General features: G+C 36.9%; 1 protein-coding gene across 2 annotated transcripts; it reads right to left on the bottom strand.

Moving 5' to 3' along the window:
- Positions 1 to 1,044: 1,044 nt before the first annotated feature.
- Positions 1,045 to 24,128, bottom strand: CTR9 (CTR9 homolog, Paf1/RNA polymerase II complex component). Of its 2 annotated transcripts, XM_067296130.1 has the most exons (25): positions 24,024 to 24,128; positions 21,930 to 22,028; positions 20,352 to 20,591; positions 19,735 to 19,852; positions 18,960 to 19,049; positions 17,471 to 17,619; positions 15,231 to 15,338; positions 14,729 to 14,836; positions 14,371 to 14,607; positions 13,634 to 13,723; positions 13,401 to 13,529; positions 13,113 to 13,296; positions 11,973 to 12,061; positions 11,507 to 11,692; positions 11,255 to 11,342; positions 10,849 to 10,997; positions 8,740 to 8,856; positions 8,413 to 8,558; positions 6,183 to 6,254; positions 4,863 to 4,998; positions 4,235 to 4,381; positions 3,629 to 3,786; positions 3,269 to 3,365; positions 2,786 to 2,898; positions 1,045 to 2,130 (listed from the first exon to the last, which is right to left on the bottom strand). In XM_067296130.1, the coding sequence occupies exons 1-25, from the start codon at positions 24,066 to 24,068 to the stop codon at positions 1,722 to 1,724; spliced, it is 3,504 nt and encodes a 1,167-aa protein (XP_067152231.1). In that variant the 5' UTR covers positions 24,069 to 24,128; the 3' UTR covers positions 1,045 to 1,721. The 2 variants fall into 2 exon arrangements, with proteins under 2 accessions (XP_067152231.1, XP_067152232.1); XM_067296131.1 differs by lacking the exons at positions 17,471 to 17,619; positions 21,930 to 22,028; positions 24,024 to 24,128 and having other exon boundaries at positions 20,352 to 20,433.
- Positions 24,129 to 27,475: the final 3,347 nt, after the last annotated feature.

Raw genomic sequence — 27,475 nt, 5'->3', positions numbered from 1 at the left:
AAGCTGGTAACTCTCACATGCTTGCCAGTGTTACTAATGCTCCATTTGTTTCACCTTGCTGGTGTTAGTTTTCTTTAGTTGCATTCACTTCCTTGTGCTTGCTACTTCACAGCTTCAAAAGTGAAGCAGTAGCTTGGCATCAAGAGTACAAAGCTAATCTATCCACTGCTGCCTTCAGATTCTAATAGAGATGAGCACCCAGCTCATGACACTCTTTCTTGGTAAAAGCATCATTTCCTACAATGGCCATAGATGTTCCTCAAGCATATGCTTTCAAAGCTACTTCAGTTCCAGTCTTACTGTGTGGCAAATCTTCTACCTAAGTGCCTGTACATCTTCAACAACAGGACAATTGAATATTCAGGTTTGCTTTAATACATATTGCTCTATTCTTCTACTCTTGATGTTACCAAGCATGTAAGTTTTAGGTAAGACCACATACACACACTTGATACCAAACTGAGCCAGGAAAAAGATGTCTCAACTGTTTTACATTCTACTTTGTCTGCTATGGTTACCAACAACCCATAAACATATGACAAAACATACACAATGAGAGCAGCTAAAGCTCACAACAAACCAGAAATAGCAACATGGGAAACATCTTTCAGTTAGTATCTAGACTTTTTAAAAACAAAAGAGCATGGTTTTGGCTATACAGTCTATTAAACAACAGTAGCAATATACTAGCTGGGTCTCCATAATCTGAGCAAATGCTTAGCTTATATTGGACTTGATTTCTAATGAACGAAGTCAGAAAAATCAAAACTCTTTTGGACTGGTGCAAAAGACTAGTTTTCCACGACTTCAGGGAAAGACAATTGTAAAGAGAATTCAGATTCCCGTTAAGAGTCTGCAATATAATACAGCAATTGTTTTTGTTCATGAAAGCAGAATGTGAAAGGACTTAATTCCAACAGACATGTACCAAGCTAAAAATCAAGTTAAAGTTACTTGCTCAAAACACATCCTGTTGTCAAGTTTAACATTTTCAGGTTTTCTGCTTCTATCTTTTAAGGAGTAAAATAAATCACTCAAAGCAAATGAGTAGTAATAGTTTATTGCGACATTGGCAGCTTTATCAAGTAATATTGAATTCTCTACATTTTTTTACCTGCCAATTTAAATATTTTATCTACATCTGTATTGTTACTTTACAAATTTCTTTAATATCTGCATCTTCTCACCTGATCTACCACAAGAACAGAGGAAAAAGAACAAAGTCTTGAAAACATAAGAAGTTGCATCATGGTAAATCTATTCTTTAATAGAAAGAAAAAAAAACTCCCTACTGATCTTTATTCAGAATAATATAAATACCCAAAGCTCTTTGTACCATTTCGTAATACATTTTGAAGATCTATCTATGCTTTTTTTGCATGTATAAACACAGAACACACAATTTTAGCCACACTGGAACCATCTAAACAAAGATATAATGTTCCATAGTTTTTACATGCATTCTATCCTTGGTATGATGATTATAGTACAGGGTTTCTGTTCTTCATCTACAGCAGTTTCAATTTAAGACTACACCATAAGCCAACTTAGAAACATCCATTAGTTACTAATAGAAAGAATCACAGGAAGAAGGTTTCACAACAGTTTACTAAAACATTATTATTTTTTAAATCACAGTTTTCAAATATAAAAATTGGATTTTCCCTATAACTGAAACATATTTACATGAACATTTTAAAAAGATGGTCTGTAATTTAGATCTAATCACTGTCATCTGAGCCACCTTCAGACCCATCATTGTTGGATCCTTCTGGTTCAGATTCATTGCCAGATCCCCTGCCGGAACCCTCATTGTCAGATCCTCTCTCAGAATCTCTGTCCGAGTCAGCACTGTGAGAAGCTGGGTGAGATTCGTTTTCTGAACCACCAGAACGGCTTCTCCCCGACTGCACAGACTCATTGTCGGACTGTTCTGAATCCGACCGCCTCCTTTTTCTGGCTGACCTGTCACTGTCAGAATCTTCATCGGATGGGTGGACACTGGACCTCCTTGGGCTACCTGCCTCACTACCGGATTTGTTTCTGTTATCAGAATCGCTGTCAGAAACAATGCGTTTACTGTGTTGCTGTTCCCCATCTTCTGAATCACTGTTGCTAATCCTGGCATGTCTGTAGGCAGGGAAATAAAAAAAAGAAAGGAGGAAAAAAAAAAAAGCATCTTATTAAAAGATGATATCCCTTGCTTAAAAATAAAATGGGACACCAGGATCTCAGAAATGCTAGCATTATCAAAATGATAAGGCTAATCAGAATGATTTGGCGAGACCATATGGACTATCAGGTAAAAGAAAAGACCGAATACGGGATTAAGAGCATAAACTTAGTATGATATCTTTGAAACATAAGAGGGAGAAGCTTCAGTCCAAGCAATACCAGAAGGATAAAAAAGTGACTCCTTATGACCGAGACTCAAGAAGTTCATGCTTTGTTTCCATGGCACAGTATTTCATACTACAGCAAGTGCTGAATTTTTAACAATAATTTAAATATTTAGAGAAGAACTCATCAGGTCTGTAAGTTGAGAAAGTCGCAGCATATGTAAATTTAAGAAAATTTTATCGAGTAAATACTTAATAATGCATCAGCATGATGCAGCTGCTTGATATACTTAAAATCATTTTATTCAGACTGGGCACCAAGATCACATATGCTTCCAGAATTATGAAAAGGAAGAGGATTTCAAACGTATGAAAGACAACACTAGTTTCTCTTGCATGTGTGCACTGACACTTTAGTATGTACAAAGTTAAAAAAAGGTTCATACCCATCATCAGCAATTTTGAGTTTATCCTCATCAGAAGAATCATCACTAGATGAAATTATGGCTTTTGATTTGATCTTTCCTTTCATTGAAGGAGGCAGACGCTCTGGTTTGGGCTGCAAAGGGAGGAGGGAAAAAAAAAAAAAAAAACATCACAAAGGGTTGCTTGTTCATGTGGCTGTTTAAGGTATAGAGGCCAAAGGTAGGGACAAATACAGAAAACTAGGCATGCTTCTAACAGTTGCTCTAAACGGGATCAAAATTTAACATTTACTATTACTTATTGTGGATGGCTTCAGAAACATCCTTTTCATCCTTAAAGCAGCTATAGCAACAGGGGAGGACAAAAATAAGCCCAAAAGCAGTTTGCTAAAATAAGCTTTGTTGTGATTTTCAACATTAATAAAGCTCTCTTGAATAATGTAATGCTGAAGTCCAAATACACATTCAAAAAAACATCAAGCCATTATTCAGTGTTTAACTTACAGCCTTCTTCTTCTCTGCTTTGGGTGGACGTCGTTTTTTAGGTCTTGGACCATTTTCATGCTCTTCATCATCACTCCCCTCTTCTGCTTTCTGGGGTCTTAAACAGAGTCGTATTTTATAGCATGTAAAGCATATCATTGCAAAAAACTTAACATTTATCATTATCTCAAGTAACATCTAGTTGATCAAGTGTTATTCATACTCTTCTTGCATAGGGGCTATTTAATTTTTATTCATACGTACACATTATAACACTTATGTGACCTCTTATCAACTGCTCATTTTTTAAGCTCTTATGAAAGACTGCATGAGAAAAAAACTTAAAAGATATTACTCTGGAAAGTATAAAGTATCAGTTACCTCCTCCTCTTCTTCTTCTTTCTCTCTCCCTCCTCTTCTTCCCCATCTTGTTCACTACCACTGCCCTTCCTCTTCTTTTTCTTTCTAGACATGGGTAGATCTTCATCACTGTCATCATTGACAAACTCATCAAATTCCCCTGCTCCTTTTTTGGAACGCTGTAATAAATTAAAGTCCCACAATATAGTCTATTATTCATATTCCAGTAAAAGCTACCAGAAAACAAGTCCAAATAAATTTATCTCAACACATTTTGTAAGACATGAAAACATAGACCGCTGTGTGCCAACTTTCCCATAATCTCTAGACTGATATCAAGACACCAATTCCAAATCTGAACATAAGAAAATAATCTCCTTATTTGAAAACTGAATAAAACAGATTGTGGTAATGCCACCTCGTTTAGAATCTTTAAGGGTTAGCTTCCAATTTTTACATTTGAGTATTACATCTGTGTGATTTCACAAAGCGGAGCTGAGGGGCTTGAAATTAATAGCTTATGTTACTCCCAGAGATAATATCCGAAATGGGAAAATGAAGGCAGGGAGAAGGAAGGAATAAAAAAAAAAAATAAATAATAATAATAATAATAGTAATTTGTTTTACCCTTCCTCCACCACCACCACGTTTTTTCTCCTTTGATCCTTCTACTTCACCAGTGAACATCAGAATATTCTTGGTCTTCTCCACATATTGAGCTCTTTGTTCCAGAAGTTTCTTCTGTTCTTCTTTTTCTCTTAGACGCTTCTCTTCCTGAAACAGAGAGAAAACTAATCATTACTACTCTATAGTGCCTCTAGGATTATAATTCCAGACATGTAAATTATTTGTTGACAAAAAACTGGAAAATCGACTTCTGGAAGTTTATGTTATAGCAGAACAGCCAAATAGCAAAGGAGTTTTCTACCAGCCTATGCTGAAGTAGGCAAAAGGCCTAAAGAACTGTTCTGAGTTGCACCAAGTGCTTTTTCCTCCAGCCTGCCAGTACAGAAGTCTGATGACAGATCTTCCAGGGGCACCAATTTTATCTCATTAAAAAAAAAAAAAAAGCAGCTACGCGGAAGAAAGAATGAATACTACCTGTTAGCTATAACATTTTCTGCCAGCACTTCTTATATCCAAGAAACATAACTACTAGATATTTTATCAGTACCATCAGGTACCATCACAGAACAATAGGGGCACACATATACTTCATTAAAAACCATGAACGCAGAATGTATCAGAGTAAAACCTGTTCTTTAAGTAGTTTTTGGCGAAGCAGCTCCTTTTCTTGCTCTTGCTTGGCACGCAGTTCTCTCTCTTCTTCATCCTGTTTGCGTGCCCGAGCCACATGATACTGGGCTTGGCTCAGTAAGTCAGAGCATTGCCTACAAGATTCAATGTTTTCAAGTAAAGGAAGATGGCAGGCACATACTACAAGGAGAAACAGTTTTATAAAAATCATGCATCCCACCCCTACATGTTTGTATCAGTGACAAAAACAGGCTACCTGAAATAGTATAATTGAAGATTAGAATACTATAGATTTTTGAGCAAACTAAAGCACCTTCTAGTAAGCTAATTTATCTTTAAATTGCAATATACTTTTTCTGAACATGTTGTTTCACTCTTAACATTTAACTAATTCATATACATAAAAAAATTATAAACATAAGAGGATTTATCTCAAATCATCTGGACAGGTTCAGAAATATGGTTAATAAGGACAACTTAAATCAGAACTTATTAATAAACCTAATCAGAAAGGCAGTTATTCCATCCAAAGAAACCCACAGAAACCCCTACATCGGAGCTAAGGTTGCATAAAGCGCTCAAGTCTCATGAAATATTAAAGCAAGGTGCTTTCAATAACCCTTTCTAACTTAATGTTACAATGACATTTCTTTTAATACCAAGATTAAAATTCTTCTCAGTACAAAGTGCTTTTAATGATAATCATTTAAGATGTATAGTGCATTATGGCCAGTAGGTGTTATTTGTACATGACTATGAAAAATTTAAGAATGTGCTATAAATAAAATAGTATGTATTGAGTGAAAATCTAGAAACTAGATAAGCTCACAGGGAAACTTATTTAAACAGGCCTGCATACGAACATGTTACCCTGAGCAAAAGTTAAAGCAGACTGGATTCTGCATAACATAATTTCTTCAAGTTTCAGATAATTGACTCCCTCTAGTCCCCTGTGAGCTACCTCAAATCTCAGCAAAAGCAAATCTGTTCTTAGATTTTATCTTTAAAGCCAAAACAGTAAGAGCTAGAAAAGCTCTTTAAATAAAACTTCGTCTCACTCTCTTTAACCGAAAATTTGCTATTAAAGCAGCTAAAGTTTTGCTGACTCCAGCTGATGGCAGACATCATACTTTGAGTTACGCAAAAATATTAGAAAGTGAAGAAATGAAAAGAGTAAAATGGTAATAGGGAGTAACCCCAAACTTGCATTTCTATTTTTGTAAGAAATGGACAGCTCAAGTTTTGGAGTCCAGTTTTATTCTGGAAAAAAACAAAAATATTCCATTTGAAATCTGATTTTTTATTTTTTTTTTTTTACCTGGCTTCCGTAGCAGCAAGCGCCAAATCAAATCTCATTTTATCACCTACTTTACTTAAGTAACTGAAGTACCTGGTAGGAAAACAACAAACAAAACCAAACAGAAATGGCATTACCCATGTATTTATTATAATTTTGTCTTAAAATTAAGCATTTGTATCTGAGTTAAAACAAACAGTCCTCCAAAACTCAACAGAAGACGGAACCTCACTCTAGAAGTGAACAATTACCCAGAAGAATTCTAAAAAGACTTCAGAGATTTCATCCTGATTTATCCCAATATAAAAGAATATCATAATTATACAGCTCAGTTTCATCATGTCATAAACTGTTCAACAGAGTTAGAATTAAGTCCCAGAAGAACCAACAGTGCATCCAACAAACTACTCACTAGGCAGATGTTTGGTCAAACACTCATAAATTCTGTATAATTTAACAGTTAGTTTAAATAAAACAAATTATTTTTCTAAGTAAGTAGGTTTCAGTGCATCATCTGCAATACAAAGTTTTCGCGTAAGTGCTGCTGTACTAGACAATTCTTGTTTCCTAGAAAACAAAAACATTAGATCACTTCCATATACCTTAATCCTCATAACTAGGAGTCAGAGCTCAAAAACAGAGGTCTAGCAAAGGAATTTCTGAAAATCCTTTCTCCATCTCCTAATAAATTTATCAGGATTCAGGAAAGACTGGTTACCAAATTCAGATTCTTCTCCTAGCATTGCTTAGTTTAATCCTCAAGGCCTCTGCTGACAACAGGCAGGAATTTTACTCCTTGATGCACTGGTTCCTGGCAGTAAGTAGACTGCTAACCCCATTAGATTTATTCTGAATCTATCACAGCTTAAATACTTGAAACCAGCATAAGAAGGGGAAGAAACAAAGTTATTTTTTAAATTCTTCCAGAACAGCCACCCTAACCTACTTTACAGGCACTTGCAGATACAATATACCTCCAATCAGGCAGGTAAGCTAGGATGATCAATGTTTTAAAACCAGTTTCTCCAATCCGTTTACAGGAAAAGGACCTCCCAACTATTTCAAGGTTGCCACCGTTTCTTCCCACATTCCATCACAGAAAGATTTTTAATATAAATGTTTTTGTGCTACACTGAACTCAAATTCTTGAGCATCTAAAGAAAACAACTCCTCCCTCAACTTTAAGCTTACAGAAAATATTTTTCAGAAGTTAAATATGACAGACATCTGAATTCTCAGTAAATGGGTACCAAATAAAAGCTTTCATGCAACTTTCTCAAAGTAAGTAACAAGCTTCTAACTGAACTTGTAAGTTAAAATTTGTTTTTGAATGTATAATCTGCATTATGTACAGCACTAGATTTGCTAAGTGCTCACTTGTATGAAAGGCTTTTTTTTGGTTGAAAAAAATAACTTAAAAACCTTTGCACCGAGGATATGTTTTGGTCAATACTACAGTGAATTATTATGGGTACCAAAGAAAATGAAGAGCTGATCTCAGGCCATATAATTCCCATCACTATAAACATTTGAAAGACATCTATCCTGGATATAAGAGCAGAGCTTGGAATGCATAAGCAAGCACCAACTACATCAACGTTACCTACAAGGAGGATTAAGACTCAAAAGCGCTATAGTAAGGAAAACTTTCTGCTCAAAGATGGTGACAATTTGATTAGATGAAACTATGCCATTTTCTTTCCATAAAAGACAATTTTTTTGGTTTTTAGAGAACTAAAAGATCTTGAACAAGCTTAAGAAACAGCTTCTGTTCTAAAGTTACACAAGTGCTTAGGCTTTGCTTGCCTACTAGAGGGCACAATTAGTTTTCAAGAGTTACTAGTCATCAACCAGGCATGTATACGAAATAAGCAGATTTGATTTTGAGATTCAAGTTTAAATTCTGTAGATTGTTTTGGAAGAAAACTTCACAAAAATGAACATTTTAGATGAGGAGAGTATTTACTACATTTTCTCCAACTATGATCTTCCAGGAAGTAGTACCTCTTGGTAATAATAATACAGAATCCTTGAGGAAATATGTATGGGCCACTTGGCCAAATAAAACTGGCTCCAGAGAAAGGTCTGAATATTTTGTGAGGACCACTCTTTGTTATACCATTAGGAAGTCTAGAATTAGACACACTGTTTCATAGGAGACACTCTCCTAATCAGAATTTGTGACTTATACTGCACAATTTACTGTAAGGAAACACCAAAAATATAATGATTAGAAATAAGACAGCTTTACCTGTGAGCTAACTCCAGTTCTTTCACAGCATTAAGCACCTCCTTTAGATTGCTTTTTTCATCTTTCAGGACAGAGGTAGCTAGTCTTTGCAGCACTAAAGCCACATTAAACATAAGGACTGTATCACTTGGCGCTACATGTCTGGCCTGTTAATGAAAAGCACATTTTAAAGATAAACTACAACGTCCCACACAGGTATACTGAGGTGACCTACAGACAGTGAGCACCACTGTTTCAATTACAGACGATTGTATAGAAAGGGACACACAAACATGCATCAATTTACAGTAATTTTTTTCTGTAATATATGATGTTATGTATTCATACCTTTAACAGAGTTTGTTTGCATTCCTGTAATTTGCCACATTTGAAGAGGGCCCGGGCCAAATACAACAATACTTCTGTATTTTGATGCTTATAGAACTTTCTGAGGCAGTTTTCATACTGAAATGGAGAAATCAAATTAAGAAGTGACAATGATTAGTTATTTTTTTATAGCTAACTCAAGCAAATTCTTCTATTCCTGGAAAGCATTACTGCTAATGTGCTTTTTGTTTTTTAAATAAGTGTATCATTCTACATGGATGCCTCAGTATTTCTTTTCACTGATCAGAAATTCATTTCTGCTATCCCATGGCAAGTACCCGATTTTTTCTGAAAACTGGCTCCAGAAGGCTCTCTAGGTCTTTAAATAAAGAGGATACTTTGCAAGTGCCATCTATTATAACAAAGAACACCAGGCAAGATTCATTTTAAGAGCACACACTATTCTCTGCAGTATGAAATTTGATGCAACTAGTTACAAAAATACACACACATTTAAAGTAACTCAGTGTCAAATTAGTTCTGTCCACCAAGCTGAATAACTTGGCATGACAAGGGATAACTAGCTGTTCTAAAGTGTACAAGAACATTTGTTTCTATAGGTTTAATGGGCCTAGAATTTAAGCTTCACACAGTTACGATGCTTTTACTTTTCAGTAACAATCTCCTTTTGTTTGCCATACTCTTTTCTCAAGAAATCTTTCATCGTTTCCAAACCTCTAAAATAAGAAATACAAAGCTACTTTTAATTTCATCTCAAATACAGGAACTGTACTGTAATGCCAGTCAATACTCTTGGATTGCATTGTGTTATAGGTGTCCAATTTTCACTCACCTTTAAAGATTTCATATTTAGGACAATTTTGCTTCAGATTTGTATGCTTTATTGTAGAGAATTCACTAGAGTAATTATTGTGACTGCAGTAAGCTAGGCGATTAAATCCATTTCATCTCTCCTTTGAGTCCAATACATTGTATTTCAGATTGTGGCTTATACTGACTGCGTAGCAGAACTCAGAGAACAATAAAACCCCTCAAGTGAATAAACCCTTTTCTACTAACAGCTTTACTTAAATATATTAGCAAAGGAGTACAATATTTTCCTGACAAATCACAGGTGAAAGTGACACCCAGTTTCCCATAGTAATTCAGTGCTCATGCATTGCTTACACAATTGTTAAAAATAGATTTTCATTAGTTTTCTTGTCAATAAAAACACCTAAGGTGTTAAAGAAGATACCAGACTCCATTCATACACAACAGAATGACTCAAATCGTGTTATCACAGCCTTTTAACAGTAGTTCAGTGGAGGATAGCAGATACTGAGGTTTTGATCATATATGAAGGCCCATTATCTTTTCCTCATAATCATCTCAAAAAGATGGCTCTGAATTATGTATTTTTGAGCCTCCATGTGGATTAAATTTTACTAAAACAAGTTTGTTCTGAGCTTCCCTCCTGTCAAACATATGCAATTTTTTCCCCACTTACTTGTATGCTTTTGATCAACTAATTGGGTCAATTGAGACAGACCAGGTTATTAATTGACTCAAACTTAGAAGTAACCTTGGTTGAGTCAGTTGAACTGGATGAACTCTAGGATGCCCCTTCCAACATAAATTATCCTGTGATTTCAACTGTGGTGAGAGAAATCATGATAAAGTCAGCTCTCCAGATAGCTCTGATTATGTGAGATTATTTATGCAATCATCTGCACAACCAAAAATAGGAAATGTTGCTATTAAAAAAATCCCAACAGCAAATCACATTTACTTACTTCACTTAACATCTGAATGTAAATGACATACAGTAAACTATACCAACTGAAAGCTCTCTGACTAAAAATGCCTTCCAAGACCAAAATTCTCATCCACTTGCATGTTAACTCTGCTACAGAAAATAAGCGTATAAGCTGGTAGGTGCTTTGTTACTCCTTATCCGAATTTGACAGTTTGTTTCTAAATCCAGACTTGACAGCCAATACTATACTAGAAACAGACCTGTAACTCATGAAATATTATTCAGAATCTTAGCAGCTAACAATGACAGCAGAGAAACATACAGAACTCATCTAACTCAACATATTATATAGTTCAATTTAGAGAGGTTACCATCTGCACAGCACTGATGTATTGTTTCTGTTCTACATAGATATGTGCCAAATTCAGCCACACGTCACTGATATCTGCTGTTGCCTCTCTCACTTGGGCAAAAACATCACGAGCTTCACGGAAATATCCTTTATGTGCCAAGACAGCTCCTGAGGGGAAAGTAATATGTACAGTGTAAACTTCCAGGTTCACATACTATGCACTCCTCTAAAGGAAACAGAATACTGCCTGAATCAAGTGCCCCATTAACAGCTGAGCAACACAGCTGTTATACGAAAGCTATTGTTTTATCTGCTTCACTACATAGCGGGCGGGTCCTGCAAAAAACAATACTGTATATACTAAAGTATGAAACATGCGAATATCATCATCTCTGACATAAGGAAAATCAGAGTCTAATATTCACCTATGCCATTGGCAGCATACAAATTCTTTGGATCATTTCTGAGTACTTGCTTGTAGATTGCTAATGCACGGTCTTGATGACGCTTTTCCTGTAGAAAGAAATAGAACAATTGATCGTTTCTGTAATGGGGTAATTACAAGATCTACTCAATATTTTTATGGACTATAACATGCCAAATAGGCAACATGAAAACTACTGAGTAGATGACAGCATACCATAAAGCCACACACACTGCAGAGAGATGCACATTACCTTTTCTCTGTCCCTTGTGGGTTGATGCAGAGTCTGCAACCAGACATTGCCAAGAGCCAGCATGGAGTAAGTATCATTTTGTGTGGAAGGTTGTTTCAATATTCTTTCAAATTTCTTCTGTCCTGGACCCCACTCTTGTTTAGCCAAATGAAGATTACCAATTAGAGACCAAGCATCTGGATGGTCCTGAACAGAAATTCATTGTAAGTTGAAAAGCACAGTTTTCCCTTGCAAAGTTACTTTTTCAAGTATAAAATGTTGGGGGGGGGGGTGTTGTTTTGTTTTGCTTTTTAAATAAAATTCCATTTGAAGTACAAAGAAAAAAAATCAAAGCAGATTACAGTACTATTCTCTTCACCTCTTGATGTGAATAAACAAAATAAACCGCAACACAAGGTTAATAAAACTGAAAGTCTAAGTTAGAATTTCAAGTGTTTTAACTTAAAACACTTAAAGGGTTACAAACCTGATTTATCTGAAGTGCTTCTTTAAACCAATCAGAAGCCTCATAAAAATTTCCTTTATCTCTAGCCATAGCTCCCAAGCGCAAGTAGCCTTGAAGAAAAATAAATAAATAAATAAATAAAAGAAATCAGGAAACAGTTTAAAGTCATCTCAAACAAGAAAAAAAAATTGGCCATGCATTAATTTCAAAAGCAATCTTTTTCTTGATCTGCTCAGGACAGCAAGCATTAAGACACCTTTCATATTCTATTCACAATGAGACACACTATGTAAAGAGAAAGTTCCATCCACAGTGATGATTTACAAGTTGCAGATTTTATTCTAAAATAATTTAAATGCTTTTAACTGGCTTCATAAGCTACAGACAACCGAGAAACCTCAGAGAAAGAAGGATACATCAGTTACATAAGTTTGCTTCCTCCACCTTAAATAGCTCTCCCTCCTCTGCAGGCCTTAGGAAGACTATTGGTTAGCTTGACCAAGTGGCCATGGTAGACAAGCAGGGCAAAGGCTCTAGTCAGGCTGGGGCATGCTCTGTGTGCTGCAGCTGGCTGAGCAAAGGCGACCTCCTTTCCTTTGCAGCAAATATCACAGGTCAGCTGCTTGGGGGCAAGAGGAAGAATAGAGTGAGGAAGAACCACCCCCGCTGCTTCCCACCCACCAAAAAACAAACAAAAAATCCCAAACCAGGATGTACCCTAGCAGCTGCATCAACACCCTCAACAGCTGCTCTTCCCTGGAACAAGGCCAAGGTCTAAGATAAAGTCATTCTCCCAATGTGTCTCTTTCTACTGATGCAGCCAGGTAAAGCTACAGAGGTTGGGCATATCAAGGGGATGGCCTTGCCTGCACCTGAGTTGCAAGGTGATAGGGCTTTGGTGAGGGGTGGAGGGCAAGAGAGAAAAGGCATACAAATATAGACAAGACAGTTTTGCTGGAGTTTGGAGTACAGTATGAATTACCAATACTTGGGAGGCTTCAGGTTGGAGTATAAGGGAAAATGGAGGGTGGGCAAAGAGGCCCCAAAACTACTACGAAAAGAGGTGAAGACAGATATAAGGAGACCAGAAAACACTCTAAATGGGAAGATTTTTGGTATTTTAAGGAGGACTATTGAACTAAAATACCAAACACTTCTTACAATCAACGTAATTAGGATGTTCTCTTAAAATGTTTTTATACAGCTTTTCCGCTTCATGAAATTCACACATCGCCTCATATAGTCTGGCAAGGTTATAGGACGTTGTTACAGAGATAGCATTGTAATAATGCTCATCATGTTCAGCTTCTGCTTTTGCACGATCCAGTGATGCCAAAAAATATTTCTAAAGTATAAAAAGAAAAAAGGAATAAAGCACTCCAGAATATTCTTAAAGGAAAACTTCTGGGTGATCAAGAAACTCAATTCAGACTCTGAATAATTACATACCTTGGCTTCTCCTAGGTTTCCAAGTCTGAAGTGCAGAGCACCCACATTATTCAGAATCTCAGGTGGGACATCAGCCTGCACCTTCTCTTGCAGAATGCGCGTGGCTGTTCCATAGGCTGACAGTGCACCCTTTACAAAGAAAAAGAATGTGGATGAAAGAAAATAAGAGGAAGAATTCTACGCACTCTGACTAAATACACACGTACATTTCACCCACTGTATATTAATAATACCTGTATATCAGTCTGTTCTAGAATTTGTGCTAGTTCAATCCATGCTTCTACATCATCTGGATATTGTTCTGTGACTTTCTTCAAATGACCCTGAGAAACAGCAGAAAATAATTACATCTCTTTGTGGACGCGTGAATTGTTAAAACAAACCTCAAAGAAAAGAGCTATGGTTTTAACCTCTACATTAGAAAGATTCACCATATTGTCTTCTGCAAAAGAAAATATCCTGACTATCTGCATGACTGACTAAAGCTTGGTCACAAAAATTGTATTAGTTTCTTTTCCCTCACTACTATATTTTCTGTAGAATGCAACACAGGCTTAACATTTTAGGGAAGCACCCCACTGTTCTTCCAGATTTAAGCTAAGATGACAAGCATCTTCAGGAAATCTCTAGTTAACTTGTCACTCTCACAGAATTTGTACATATATGGGAAGAATTCTTCCCTTTTCATAGTACCAAATACAAATGTGAGGCTGAAGCTCCTTTAAATTCCTGAAGTTCCTTTATCTAGAGCCTAGCAATAGCCCTAGAACTAACCAGAAGTTGTAACTCTCCACAGTTAAGAGCATTTGTGATGACAACCAATGTTAAATAATCTCAATGCACAAGCAACTCTGTATTTACAGTAAAGTTACCCTGAGTTTTATGCATCTTATGGTACAGATAGATTTCAAGGAGCAAGTTCTATTCTTGGATGTAAAAAGAAGAAGATGCTGGCAGAATTAACACTCACCTTCGCAATATCCCGTTTCTCCTGGTCTTCTGAAGCTGCATAAAGAGATCCAAGGATTTTCATAGTCTCATAATTGTTAGGATAGGCCTTCAAAACTTTTTCAAAGCATTGCGATGCGTTCTCTTTGTCCCCTCGATAAATGTACATTTGACCCAATCCAAAAAATGGAAGTACAAAAGAGGATGAGGCAAACTGAGTGGCCTGATAATAATATTGGAAAGCTTGATCATAATCTTCCTGATTAAAAAGAAATAAAGAAAAGGTAGCATTTAATTTTTTCATAGTTAAGAGCTGTAAGCACTTTTGTAACACAGAATTTTAAAGTGCATTTTCAAGGGAGCTTTTAATAACCTCTTACCTGTACATGAAAAGACCTAGCCAGCTGGTAACAACTCTCTGCCTGCATTGCTTCAACTTCTGTATTATGGAAAGCATGAAGAGCCAAGTGTTGGACTTTACCATAATCCTGAAAAGCAAAAAGTACATGAAGTTTGAATGACTTCACCTTATTTGTGGCCAAGAATACTATTTAAACACTGATAGCTGATGAATACAAGAAAGCTTTAGCTATAGCATAGACTAAATTAATACCAATATAGTTTTACTGGTTACTATTCTTTTCTCTGTACCATATTTCAAAACATGAGGCGAGGGGGAGAAACCCCTCAGGACTCCAAGGTGAGCTTGAATTAAAAAGTAAGTGTGTTTTTTCTTGCCTTTCTTGGGAAACACTTATAAGCCATACAAGCAGTTCCATATTATATACCATTCAGCCTGACAAAATGAGACTGAATTTAACAGAAGAACCCTTGCTGTTCAAAGGCTGTCAAATATTTGACATAAAATTCCAGACCTCTTACCTTCTTGAAGAAGAAGTGATTAGCCAAGTGATTCAGCACCATTGGATTACTAGGATCAATTGTGTAAGCCCGAGAAAGGAGCTGGACACCATTCTTGATAGAATCAGCCTAGATGAAAGATTGACAGGGATCAGCTACATCTTAACAGCTATATTAATATCTTCAAAGCTATTCTTCAGTCCAGGCAGCTGCAGGAACTCTGACAAAGTCCTTGCTAGGTTCACAGAAGAAAGCAAATTCAGCAACAAAATTTTTTCCCCTGCACGGTTCATACAGATGGAAAATGGGAGATGAAGCCATCACACAGGGATGGAGAAAAGCAGACCAGGACTTTCTAGAAAAAAAGAAATACTTTGCCTTGGTCTCCTTTGATATTTATCATATTATTGATCATAATTAAAAAGGAAGGCTATCAGGGATGCAAAGTGCCTTTCTACTGTTCAATATCCTTAGCTCCTGTTTGGCTTAGACTTCCTCCTTTTACATGATTCATTCAGAGAAGTGAAAATATTCTCATGTTCGAATTCTAACCAAGAACTTCAGACATTTAATTAAGAACTACTAGAACTTAAGTTCTAATAAAAATAAAAAAACCCAGCAGGTTTGCTGTGTTTACATAGGGAAATTATTACATCAAGTTATTCTCTTCTGAACAACTTCTAGCTTGAAAGAAGCTTTCCATGGATACAAACTTGACTTAACCACAATTTCAAACCTGTAACTGATACAAAAATTGCTATTTGGGACATGCATGAGATTTTTATCACAAGTCAGTCATCTTAAATCTGTATTTATTTCCCAACACTGCCACCAAAAATGATATCTAGTAATATGTAACATCTGTGCTTTACTTCACATTACCAGCAGAAAGCTAACTTACTGAACAGATTAGGTTTTATGCTGTTGAGACACAAGAGACACAAGGCAGTCTTTCAGGCAGCTAAAAACATGTTTTCAGTTTAAAAAGGCACCATTTTTCCAAAGCTATCATAACAATATTGAATCATTATCACCATTAGCTTAACTACCAAAGGCAAGAGATGCTGAGTGAGCTCACCCCTTGAATTTAGTTGAAAGAGTAAAAAAAAAAATTTTTTTCAGAAAAAACGTAAGATACCAGGTTTCATTAGTTTCTTCTTCATGGAATTATTTATTAAGACCTGACTTCAGAATATTTTTGGTTGACTCTGCAGTTTTAATAAAGAAAACTCACACTGCATTTGTCCAAATTATTCATGCAAGTCTAAAGTTTTTTTTTTACCCCCATGATTTTGTAAACTGTAAGCAGTTTTTAAAAAGATCTTTTGTTAGTAGAGAGTGTCTAGAAAGCTATGCGTTCTCTAGAAAGCAATGCTGGGATCACACTCGACATTTTAGCAACACAGTTATGTAAGAAAGGTGTGTGTTCCATCCGTTTCCTCCCCACCCCGATAACTTCTCCAGCTAGCTCAGATTCATTAGCTCAGATCTTTGGATCCCAACTAAGCTATGCCATACTATATAGTGATACATCCAGGAGGCAGGATCACTACTTTATCGTAATTTCATCAACCTAGTTAAAACCAGTAAACCAAAGAATAGGCAAGAACAAAGTGGCACATGTGCCAAGGTAGCTTGAATACAGGCTTTCAGACAAGTATTGAAGTTATGTTCTGTAAAGCCCTAAAAGCTCAGGACTAATCTCCTGAGACTACTTCTTTGATCCTGCCCTTGCTACTAGTGTGATGCTCTTTCCAAAAACTCCTGAAGCTCTGGAATAGACCTGCCATTGCGAGTGAGGTCTCCAAGTATTTGGGGACTTTCAGAGCACCCCGAGTCCAAACTGATACAGCTAGCCTTCAAAGAGTCACAAAACACTAGAGTAAGGCTGGCTATTATACACTGCTCATCAGAGTAAGATTTTGAAATCAGCATTTTTTAAGTGATTGGAAATGCATTCACACATCTGAGCAAGGGGTTTTATTATTTTAGTTAAAATAGTTAACCTAGCATTAGTTTTCTGCACTTAACACCTCAATAAGCATGAAAGTTGAAGGTTTTTAACAACAATGGGGAAAGTTATTCAGTGTGTGCTGCTCACATCTTAAGCACATATCTATAATATCATTCAATAATGACACTGATTGAAACAATTTAATTACCCCTTTTAAAAACTGGAGTACTTTCAAAGCATTAAAAATTTGCCTTTTAAGATAAAAAGAAAATGAAGTGAGTATGGCTTCTAGTTAAGTCAGACCCACCTCTTTATTATTGAGTTCCAGAACAGCCAGTCCAACCAAAGCCCCTACGCATTTTGAATTTAGCTCCAGAGCCCTGCTGAACGCCAAGCGAGCTTTTTCCAACTTGTTCAGTTTCACGAAGCAGTGGCCCATACCTAATCGAACCTCAGCTAGAGAACAAGATGACATCATTCAGAATCCCAAATTTTTCAACTTTATGACTGTTTTACATTCTGGACATCAACTAATGTGGAGACAGTGTCTTTAATACTTCTTCAAAGCCTGTAAAGCCATGTAACAATTTGCTGTTTTTAAAAGCAGCCTCACACACTTGGCAGCAAATCTAACCTTAATAGTTTAGTAAGACCTTATTTCTTCCTGCTATCCAGAACATTGGTCTGTATCTCTGAAAGACTCTGATATTAAACAAATAGAATATTATCTTTATGGAAACATATTCAAAAATAGAGAAAGGCATTAAAAAAAATGTTATGAAAGATCTGAACATTTATTAGGCAGGTAAGTTCAGCTGAGACCAGTAAACCTTCAGAAAACATAAGCAGATAAACAAGTCAGCTAGACATTTCTCCTTAAGTGATCAACTGATTCCATTTATCTTCTTCTAATTTCCATGATCCTGCACAGATGAGCTAATCCAAAGAATTCACATCATATTGCTCTTTCAGGCTGCCTGCAGACTAGGAATACAGAGACATTTTAAAAATCAATTTCGTGTGGTTATGTGTGCGTGTGTGTGTGTAGGTAGCAGGAAAGGGTGAATGAAAGATGTTTTGTTAAAAATAAAGCTTGCATTTCTAAATTCAGTTCTGCAGCAATGATTCTTATGCTAAACCAAACTACAGAATTACAGAGTATGCATTAACTTTGTAATAAATTATTTTTCAGACGGATTATGGCAAAGTATACCACAACCCTCCAGAGACTTTAGAGTATTTATGGTCCTTATAGAAGTATCCTGAAATACTACTATTCTTTAATAATGTGCCTAGCATCTACAGCTGTTATTGATAGCTTTCTCAGACTTTGGAATTGAGAAAAACCATACAACACAATGAAAACTCACATCATGCAATACAGGTAGAATTTTACATCTTGATTCTTGAAACATGTTCCTTTGTTTCATTATTAGTGCTACTACAATGTGACATAGCTTTTTTAACCCTTATTCCAAAACCTCACAGATAGGTTCTGCAACATTCTCCAACAGCATTTTTTATTCCTATCCAATTTTAATTTCTCTTATATACAGCTTCTAATTCACTATTACCTCTTTAAAATATAATAATGAGAAAAAATGTAAAGCATTTTCTCAAACACAACCTCCTCCACCAATGAAAAAGCAAGTCAGATTTCTGAACACTTCTAGGAGTTTATTTTGTGACAGATGTAGATCACAAGAAATCCCTCATGTATTTGAATTATGAAGACCAACTCCAGGCCTGAGTAAATCTGCAAAAACCCTTCCACTAGCAAACACTTTCTATCTTACCTGGGCATCCTGGATTGGTGCGCAATGCTTTCTTGTAGTAGGCAAGGGCTCCTCTATAATCTTTCTTGTTGAAAGAAATGCATGCTTTACCTGTTATAACATACAAATTATAAATAAATCAGAAATATAAATAAATTGTTTATAAATTAGAAGCTGATGAGCATTATTTCATGGATTTGTGCTGTACTGATTTTCAAAAGTTACAATTAAAATAAAAAAAAAAGATGAAAATTCAGATAGCTACAAATATTTTGGTATCTTTGATGATGCCAAGTATATCAAACAAATTAAAAACAGGAATACATTAAATTTACATTTTCCCATTTTTCTGAATAGAATTAATTCTTTCTGTCCTGGTCCCCAGGAAAGATATTTGCTAAGACTAGCTTCATTAGTGAGCACAGAGAAACAGTGGTGTTACAGACTTCTGACCCTTCACTACTCAAAATATCCTCACCTTAGACAGAGTACATAGCTTCACTGATATCATCAGGGAAAGGCAAGTAGTTAGGCTGAATTTAAGTCCACAGATGTCAGAAGATGCTGGCTAGGACTCTACTTTCTCCTGACTTTCCTCCCTACATATACTTCCTAAATCTAAAGTAATCTCCAAGCAATTTTATGCATTTCTGGTCAAAAACAGATACTTCCTTATTGTCTTGTTCACCTCTCTATTGACATACGCACCCCATTTTACACATATAATCCATTCCCAGATTCAACTGGAAAGACTTTTTTTTTTTTTTTTAAAACACAAATACCCGTAAATTCATACCAAGCAGGGCTGGAATATTATTTGGAGATTGGTTGAGCACAAAATGGAATTGTGCATCAGCTTGGTCCATCTTATCGCCTTCTAGCAGACAGAAACAGGCTCTTCCCAACAAGTGATTCTAGATGAAGGAAAAAAAATATATATATATTTCCACTACATTTATCTTTGTAAAATATGAAGATTAGACCACAGGAAAGATTAACCAGATATGCTATAGTGCTTTCTCTGATAAATTTACTTCTCTTGCAGCAGGAACTGAAAATAAGAAGTAACTTCTAAAATTCACATGCTATCTAGCAAAAGAGTAACAAAAAAACCCACACACGCTAACCAAAAAATGTCACTGACATATTCATATCCGGTGCTCCAAGCTAGAGATAATTAATTATTCCTGGTGGCAATGCACACATTTCAGATACTCACAAGATTTACTTACATGTACTATACCACCAGACTTTGAAGCCTGAGCAGTTTCTGTCTTCCCTTTAGTGATACAATATTTGCTTTCTTTAGAAGCAAGTTTTGAATTTATAAGAGAACATGTGCTGAAATTAAACTTAAAAAAAAATCAGTAAATAATTTACAGGTATGAATATTTATACATATTTTGTTTTTACCTGATCATACATGATAATTTTGTCAGCCATAGTATACAACAAGGTAGCTTGTGTAATGAGCTCCTTCTTGTTATCTTTGTTCTTCTCCTTCCGAGCCTGCTGTACATAGTACGCTGCCAGAGTATCCAGACATGTCATTTGATCTTTTTCATGGTCTCTGTAGTCCAAGTTACCATCTATGCGTGCAGCTTCCAAGAGCTTCACAAAGTCTTCCGTTTTTCCTTGTTTGTAGTATTCCAGCTATAAAATACACAGTTTTAACAACCAATATAATTCCAGGGAATACCTAACACACCAAGTTGATATTTTAAGTGTAAAACAGCTTCTCCTTCCAAAAAGGACATATATACAGGGATAATCAGATAAAGGGATTCTGATATCAGCAAATAATGTTCTATCATAATCCCAATTTATTATTTCTACAAGTAATCTGTTACTTCTATCCAAAAAATAGCAGCCTCTGATTATTCAGTTGATGCTAAATGAGACCAAAGCAGTTGCCTACTAGAGCAGCAACTCTGAATTCATTCAATGTTTTGGTCTCGCACTAATAAGGTAAGTGATGAGCAGTCTTAAGGATGACTACAATCCCATAAATTTATGGTACAGAAAGAGCAGCATACCTACATGCTTAATTACTCCTATGTGACTACACCTCTTTTACTGACAACCATGTATGTTAGAATACAGAATCCAACTTCATGTTAATTACAGTAAAAAATATATAAGTTCTCTTGCCAAAAATGCATTATCAATCCATACAGGAAAAAATGGGATACCAAATCTAAAATTGTTCTAAACAACAATAAATATCAGACAGGAATATTATATATTCAGAACTGAACACACACACCTAGCACTCTACGCTAAGCTATCTATGAAAAAATCTACAAAAAGAAAAGGTCTCTCTGCTGAAAAGCAACATAGTGATGTCTTAAGCTACTTAAAGCATCCATAAAAAGAGAATGGTAATATTGCATAATCATAAATCAAGATTTGGCACGTCCAAATTTGATATACCAGCTGTATTTCAGAAAGTTCTAAAAAAAGTGTAAGGTACTTTGAATGCTACATAGGACAAGAAATTTGGAAACTCCTTATTTCTTTCAGCATTTCCAAAGAACTGTTCAGATATGCCTCAAAGCTGGTTATTTTTGTTCTACAAACATTACTCAAGCTACCACCATCCCTTACTAATGACTGCATATCACTGTTTATTTCATATGCACACAAGTTTTACAACTATTTACAAGCCAAGAACCAACTGGTTTTCCTCTCTTAACTTCATTACCTTTATGCACATTTCACCATACCTTTCACAGTACAGATACTGCCCTTTGATTATGCACTTCATAAAAAAAAGCAGCAAAACTGAAGAACTATGTATTTTTAAAAAATAAAGTGAGCCTTAAGCAGCACTGAAAAAGATTAAATTAAAACTTAATGTGCATATGGCAAATGAAAATATCTGACCTAGAATCAGTGACCTAATAGCCTAATTAAGTTCCAGCTCAGAATTCAGTTATTTCTGGTCATAAAAGTAAGATAGGAGAAATGATTATTTGAATATATACTAACCGCTAAGGCGATCCATATGTGCAGTTGAGTATGTTCTTGTTTCAGTATACTTATAACTTCATCCCCCTCAGGTAACTGATCGAAGTCAAGCTCAATAACCTAGAACCAAACAATATATATTTTTTTTCGTGTTATTTACCACTGAGCTCAAAGCATGTTGGACATTTCAGACAACAAAACATACATAATTCCTTGTGTCTAAACAAGGTTGTTGACAAAGAAAGAAGAGATGATGATTTAATTTATTTTGCACAAGACAAAAGTGACAGCCTCTCACAAATATCATAAACAAAAGATAACACAATGTTTAGGATACCAGTATGGGGGAATAAACAGAGATGCTATTTCAACTTCTTTCACCAAAGACTTTCGGCTCAAAATTTATGCAGTTCAACTAATAATCAATTAACCAACTTGACTGCACACATGTCGCTTCAAGAGCTGCTGAATCTTTAAAACATTTCCTACAGGTAACACAGAGATCTAGGATACAATCAGAGTCTTCAAGTAATCAGGTATCAGGAAATCAATATCCAAGACTGATCTTAAAGCCTTTAAGTTATTTGTCAAATCTTCTTTGGGCCCAAGAGAATTAATAGGTTATTGAAGTGCCAAACATTCTTAAGAGTGGACTAAATTTCTGAACATTAACCACCACAGTCATCATGAGCAAACGGTGTCAACAACTTTCACCATGCAATCATTATTTTGCAAGTACTATACAGGTCAATCTACTCTTCTGAAAGGCAAAATGTGGAAAAAAGAACAGATATTCCCAAATGGGATGGTTGGGGACACAACTTAACTGCCTGTTAGTTCACTTGCTACTCAATCATGTTGCCTTCGATATTGCTTACCTATATTATTAGTCAATTTTAAAGTGAGGAAGGGGTGCACCTGCACTCAGGCAAGTCCCTCAGTTACCAATGCAGAGACTTTTACTCCAAAGATTGGGTTAGAGCAATCCAGTTTATAAGGACTTCAGTTTTGAATATGAAAAACTTATCAGAGCACACTAGAGGAAATATTTCTGTCACTACTGTTATTCTTAGCTTGAATTTGTCTTGCACAGTAGATCCTGTTTGACAGATAATGATGTTCTTAAATCTAGCAAACCCCAATCTACAAACTAAAATAGTTACTCATGAGAAATAGACACTGCCAACACAAGCAAATAAATGCGAAAGCTGAAAGTTTAAAAAGGCAGGAGAAAGAAACTGTGCATTTTATTTTCAGCAATTTTTAGTGATTAATCCAGAACTTCAGAATCCAAGTACTATGACCCATAACTCGAAAACCAGTAACAATTTCAATTACTCATGTTGAAACCTAGGAAAGAAGTTCCTGTCATAGAAAAAAAGCCCTCCCACATGTAACCTACAGAGAGCAAAACATACTAGTATCTTTTAAGATTTAAAACATGTAATAACAGTTGTACTGAAACTTCTTGAAGTACAGAGAAGTAGCTAATACATATGATCACAAAAAGCATTCTCCAACCTACAGATAACCACTACATTTCAACACTTAGTAAAGGTTTTGAGCCAGTATCTGTTGTGTGGTGATCTAACTTAAAACTTTGCTAATACTGGGTGAATTCCCAAATACTTCTCTTAAATTTATTTAATCCTAACTTGTGCCAGTTACCTTAAATTAGTAAGAAATGTTATATTGCTAAAACCACACTGGAATCAACTTTACTATGTAGACCAAGTTTCCCACCAGCGTCAATATGGTGATGTAGGAACACACGCAGTTTAAGAATCAGCGCAGTCAGAAAAAAAACAGAGTCTGAGGAGGGGGTTTAGTTGGACATGGCTAAGGTGCAAAAGCACAAACTAAAGAGCAGCTACGGCTCCCAGCAGCGACTTCACTCCTGAGAAAAGCAGATGTCTGAAGCACGTAATTGCGGGAGAGGGAAGCACCGAGGGACCCCGGACGGGCTGAGCGCTCGGGGAAGGGACATACCCGCCCTCCCCCCAGCCCAGCGAGGAGCGGCGACAAACGCCCGCGCCCCGGCCCGCACCGCACAGCGCACCCCCTCTCCCCCACCCCGGGACCAGGCCACGCCACCGCCTCCCGGCCCCCACTCGCCTCGTCGGTATCCCGGAGCGGGATCTCGATAGACCCCCGCGACATGACGGCGATGGCGACGGCGCTACCCGCCGAGCTGCCGCGAGCACGCAACGGCCGCCGCGCGCGCCCACTTCCCCCCGCACGCGCCGCCTGACCCGGACGTGCTCGGCGAACGGGGCGCCGCGGGAGGGGGTGGGCGGAGCCCACCGCGGCGCGGTGAGCCAATCCCAAGGAAGCGCGAGCCCGAGGGCCTCCCTCTGGGTGCGCGCGGGGGCGGGCGTTGAGGCCGGGCGCCGCGCGGCGTTGTTGCCGCGGCAACGCCGGCGCCACGGGCGCCCCCTGAGGGAGCGGCGGCGCGCACCCTCCCCCTCCCCCCCCCCGGCCAGGCGGGAGCCGCTCGTGCCTGCGCCGTTCAAACACCAACGGTCGCCTCAGGGCAGAACGAGGGGCGCACGGAGGAGCTGTGGACACGTATTAGCCCCAGCAGTGTGCATCACAGACTCAGCTGTGGAACTATATACGCACACATACAAAAAATACCACAAAATAACAGATAATATAATGTATTCATACACACACTGATAGAGGGGATTTGCACTCGTTTGTTCTCTGGTCCAGAGACCACTGCTCCCTCAGGCCCTGCCTCTCCACCGAAGACCCTGATTTCCAACTGAGCACGTTCACATGTGTGGGTTTTTTTCCCATCTCTGTGGAAAAAGCAATCCATAAATCTGAATATATATTATTTAACCAGCTCTGGATGGTGTAATAATGCATATTTACAACTATTTAGTAACAGTTTGGCCAGCTATTTATTTTCAAATTAGCTTTTTAAAATTAAAATTAAGCTGTGATCCTTCTTTGATAAAATTTCTGAATCCTGAACCTGGACCCTGATCCTGGAACTTGTTTTCTGTGGGACAGGCCCATTCAGAGAACTGCACAGAGGTGCATGAGTAAGGAAGTTACAGAATTGGGTTCTTAAATTTTCTTCCTTCAATTGTAACTGTAGATGCATTGATATATTTGCCTAAAACATGGCACACACAGCAACATAAAATCAATCTTAGTTGTTTCTGAAGCTGCACCAAGGACAAAAAATAAGACTAAAAGCTCCACCAGCATATTTTTACTAAAAAGGTCAAAAAAATCTGTGACATACTGCTTACGCAGCTTATTGAACCCTAAAGCAAAATGATTTTGTCTTGTAGCTAATGTGTCACAAGAATGTCACAAGTATTAAAATGCTAAATGTAATTTAAAATGTAATTATAAATTACTATAATACTATTCTTTATAGTAGCAATGACTTATTTGCAGTGTCATATGTTCTGTTGTAAAAGCTAGTAAAAGCTAGTAATATTTTTGTTTTAATAGATTAACATTTTGAATCTGAACTTTTGATTACTGATTAATGCAGTAATTATACTCTGTATCCAAAGAACTGCAACTAGCATTGTATCTCCTATGCATGCAGGTCTTTGAGTAGGTACGTGCCTTAGATACTGCTTTGAGAGAGAGAAATTTTTCCATGTGGCTGGAAAGCGGAGTGACACTGAAATTAATAGAAGGAATGAAAGAGCATGCTTGACAAAAAAAGGGTGGGGGCAAATTAAATAATTGTGTTCCCATTCAATTTTTTCATTAAAATATGCCAGAGTTATGCAGAGCAAGATGCTAATAGAGCTCCCAGGCCTTTTTCTCATTTATAGGCTGATTTTCCACAAATAAACTACTTGTTAGATATTATAATAATAAACACTGAGGCAATTGGGACTTAGAGACCCAAGCAGTCTGTTCCTGAGGCTTTTGTTCACCAGTTTCTGTAGTAAACTAATTTTTCTTGTGGAAAAAAATGGTGTAATCCCAAATAGACTAAATATATTTTTCATACTTTTTGCTTATAGAAATAATAATTGAATATGGATGGCACAGCCAGTTTGAAAGAAATATTTTATAGGGTCAAGCCTTAAAAACATGAAACTGAAGTTAAACAAGGAAAACATCATTCTTGCTTACCAAGTGTGAATCTGTTAGAAACATTAATTTAGGTAAGTTGTTTACAATTTTATTATTATACTACTACTCTGCAAGTTCTCTATTGAATTATGTATTTTTTGAAGCAGGAAGACTCCTCTCCATATACATGATAACAAAAAGTCACTTCCAGTTATGTAGAGCCTCTTTAATATATAAAATATTGTACTATTGAAAAAAGCATATATTTTTAAGTGCTTAGGAACATTCCAGAAAATGTGACTTGTTTTCTGTTGCTGTCTTTTGGTTTTATTTCATTAAAAGTAATCATGAAAATTTAAATTACTACTTTAAAACTTAGATTGTAAAAGGATATTAAAAATGCACACTGATAAAAAGTAGTCTAGAGCAAGCAACTTGTTTTTGATGCTTTATGTAAACAGTAAAAATAACATTTAAAAGTTTTTCATTATGCAATTGTGTGTAGGCACCTCTTTTTATATATCTTTTTCTGGAATGAAAATTGAGCTTAACTAAGCTACTTATATAAAAAATAAGAAAAGACCTCTACCTGCCTGAGCACTACTCTATGCAAATGAACTACTCCTTATATTTCAGGTGTGCATGCTTAAGTAAATAGGCCTCTACTTAAAACAGGTGTGTAGTCAGGGCAAGGTATTTTTAGTAGCAAAGTTTCTGTTATTTTGGTTGTTAGATTAAATCAAAAAAATAGTTTTAAGAGTAATAACAGGGACAGTTTTAGAAATCTTCAAAGTACAAATTAATTACATTCTAATGGAGTGAAGCATCACTTCAGTAGTCACCTGGTGACCTTTCCATTCTGAGCTATGGAAAAAAGAAAGCGCTATTACAGAGTGCTTGGTAAAGCTTAGTGTTGTGTGTCAGGGAGCAGCAAGGGCTGGCTGCTCCCTAAGGGCCAGGGAGCTGAGGGGAACCCTGCCACCAGGGCCCAGCCCCACAGTACCCAAGTGAGGAAAACAGGGCACACCTGGACATGGTGGCCAGCTCTGACCAGAAGTCCAGGTCCTCAGTGATGAGGCAGGTCCAAGATCAAGCCAGGAACACAAGTCAGGGTCAGGTCTGGTGATAATCAACAGGATCAGATGCAGCCCAGCAGTCTGCAGGCAGGCCCATGGTGACAAGGAAGGTCTGACATACAGACAGAAGGTCAGATCAGTGGGGTCCATGGCCAGGCAGGGAGCAGCACCCCTACAGCACAGTTCAGAAAAGAAGCCAAGGCCTCAGGTAGAGCTTAAATGGGGTCCTGGGCTCATGTGCAAGGGCTTGTGGGTGGGGGCCCCAGGTGGTGCTGATCAGGGCCATTAAAGCTTATAACTGTATTCAGGGGCCTAACACTGTGTACGTGTCTTGAAAATGTGATGTATAGATTAAGCAAAATGCTATTTCTTTTTGAAAGAGCAAATACTGAAGTTAAGGGGTGTATTGTAAAGCTTACTGGAATGCTAGCTGAC

Source organism: Apteryx mantelli, chromosome 4 (genome assembly GCF_036417845.1).
Source record: "Apteryx mantelli isolate bAptMan1 chromosome 4, bAptMan1.hap1, whole genome shotgun sequence".
NCBI classification, from domain to species: Eukaryota; Metazoa; Chordata; class Aves; order Apterygiformes; family Apterygidae; genus Apteryx; species Apteryx mantelli.
Note: the sequence above shows the minus strand (reverse complement) of the source record. Positions and strands in the feature narration are given on the sequence as shown.

Coding starts and splice junctions, on each gene's coding strand:
- CTR9 (XM_067296130.1), bottom strand. CDS start 24,068: ATGTCGCGGGGGTCTATCGAGATCCCGCTCCGGGATACCGACGAG. Junction 17,620..18,959: donor CACCAATCCAGGATGCCCAG/GTAAGATAGAAA, acceptor CTTGTTCTCTAG/CTGAGGTTCGATTAGGTATG. Junction 11,693..11,972: donor AAGCACTTCAGATAAATCAG/GTTTGTAACCCT, acceptor ATTTCTGTTCAG/GACCATCCAGATGCTTGGTC.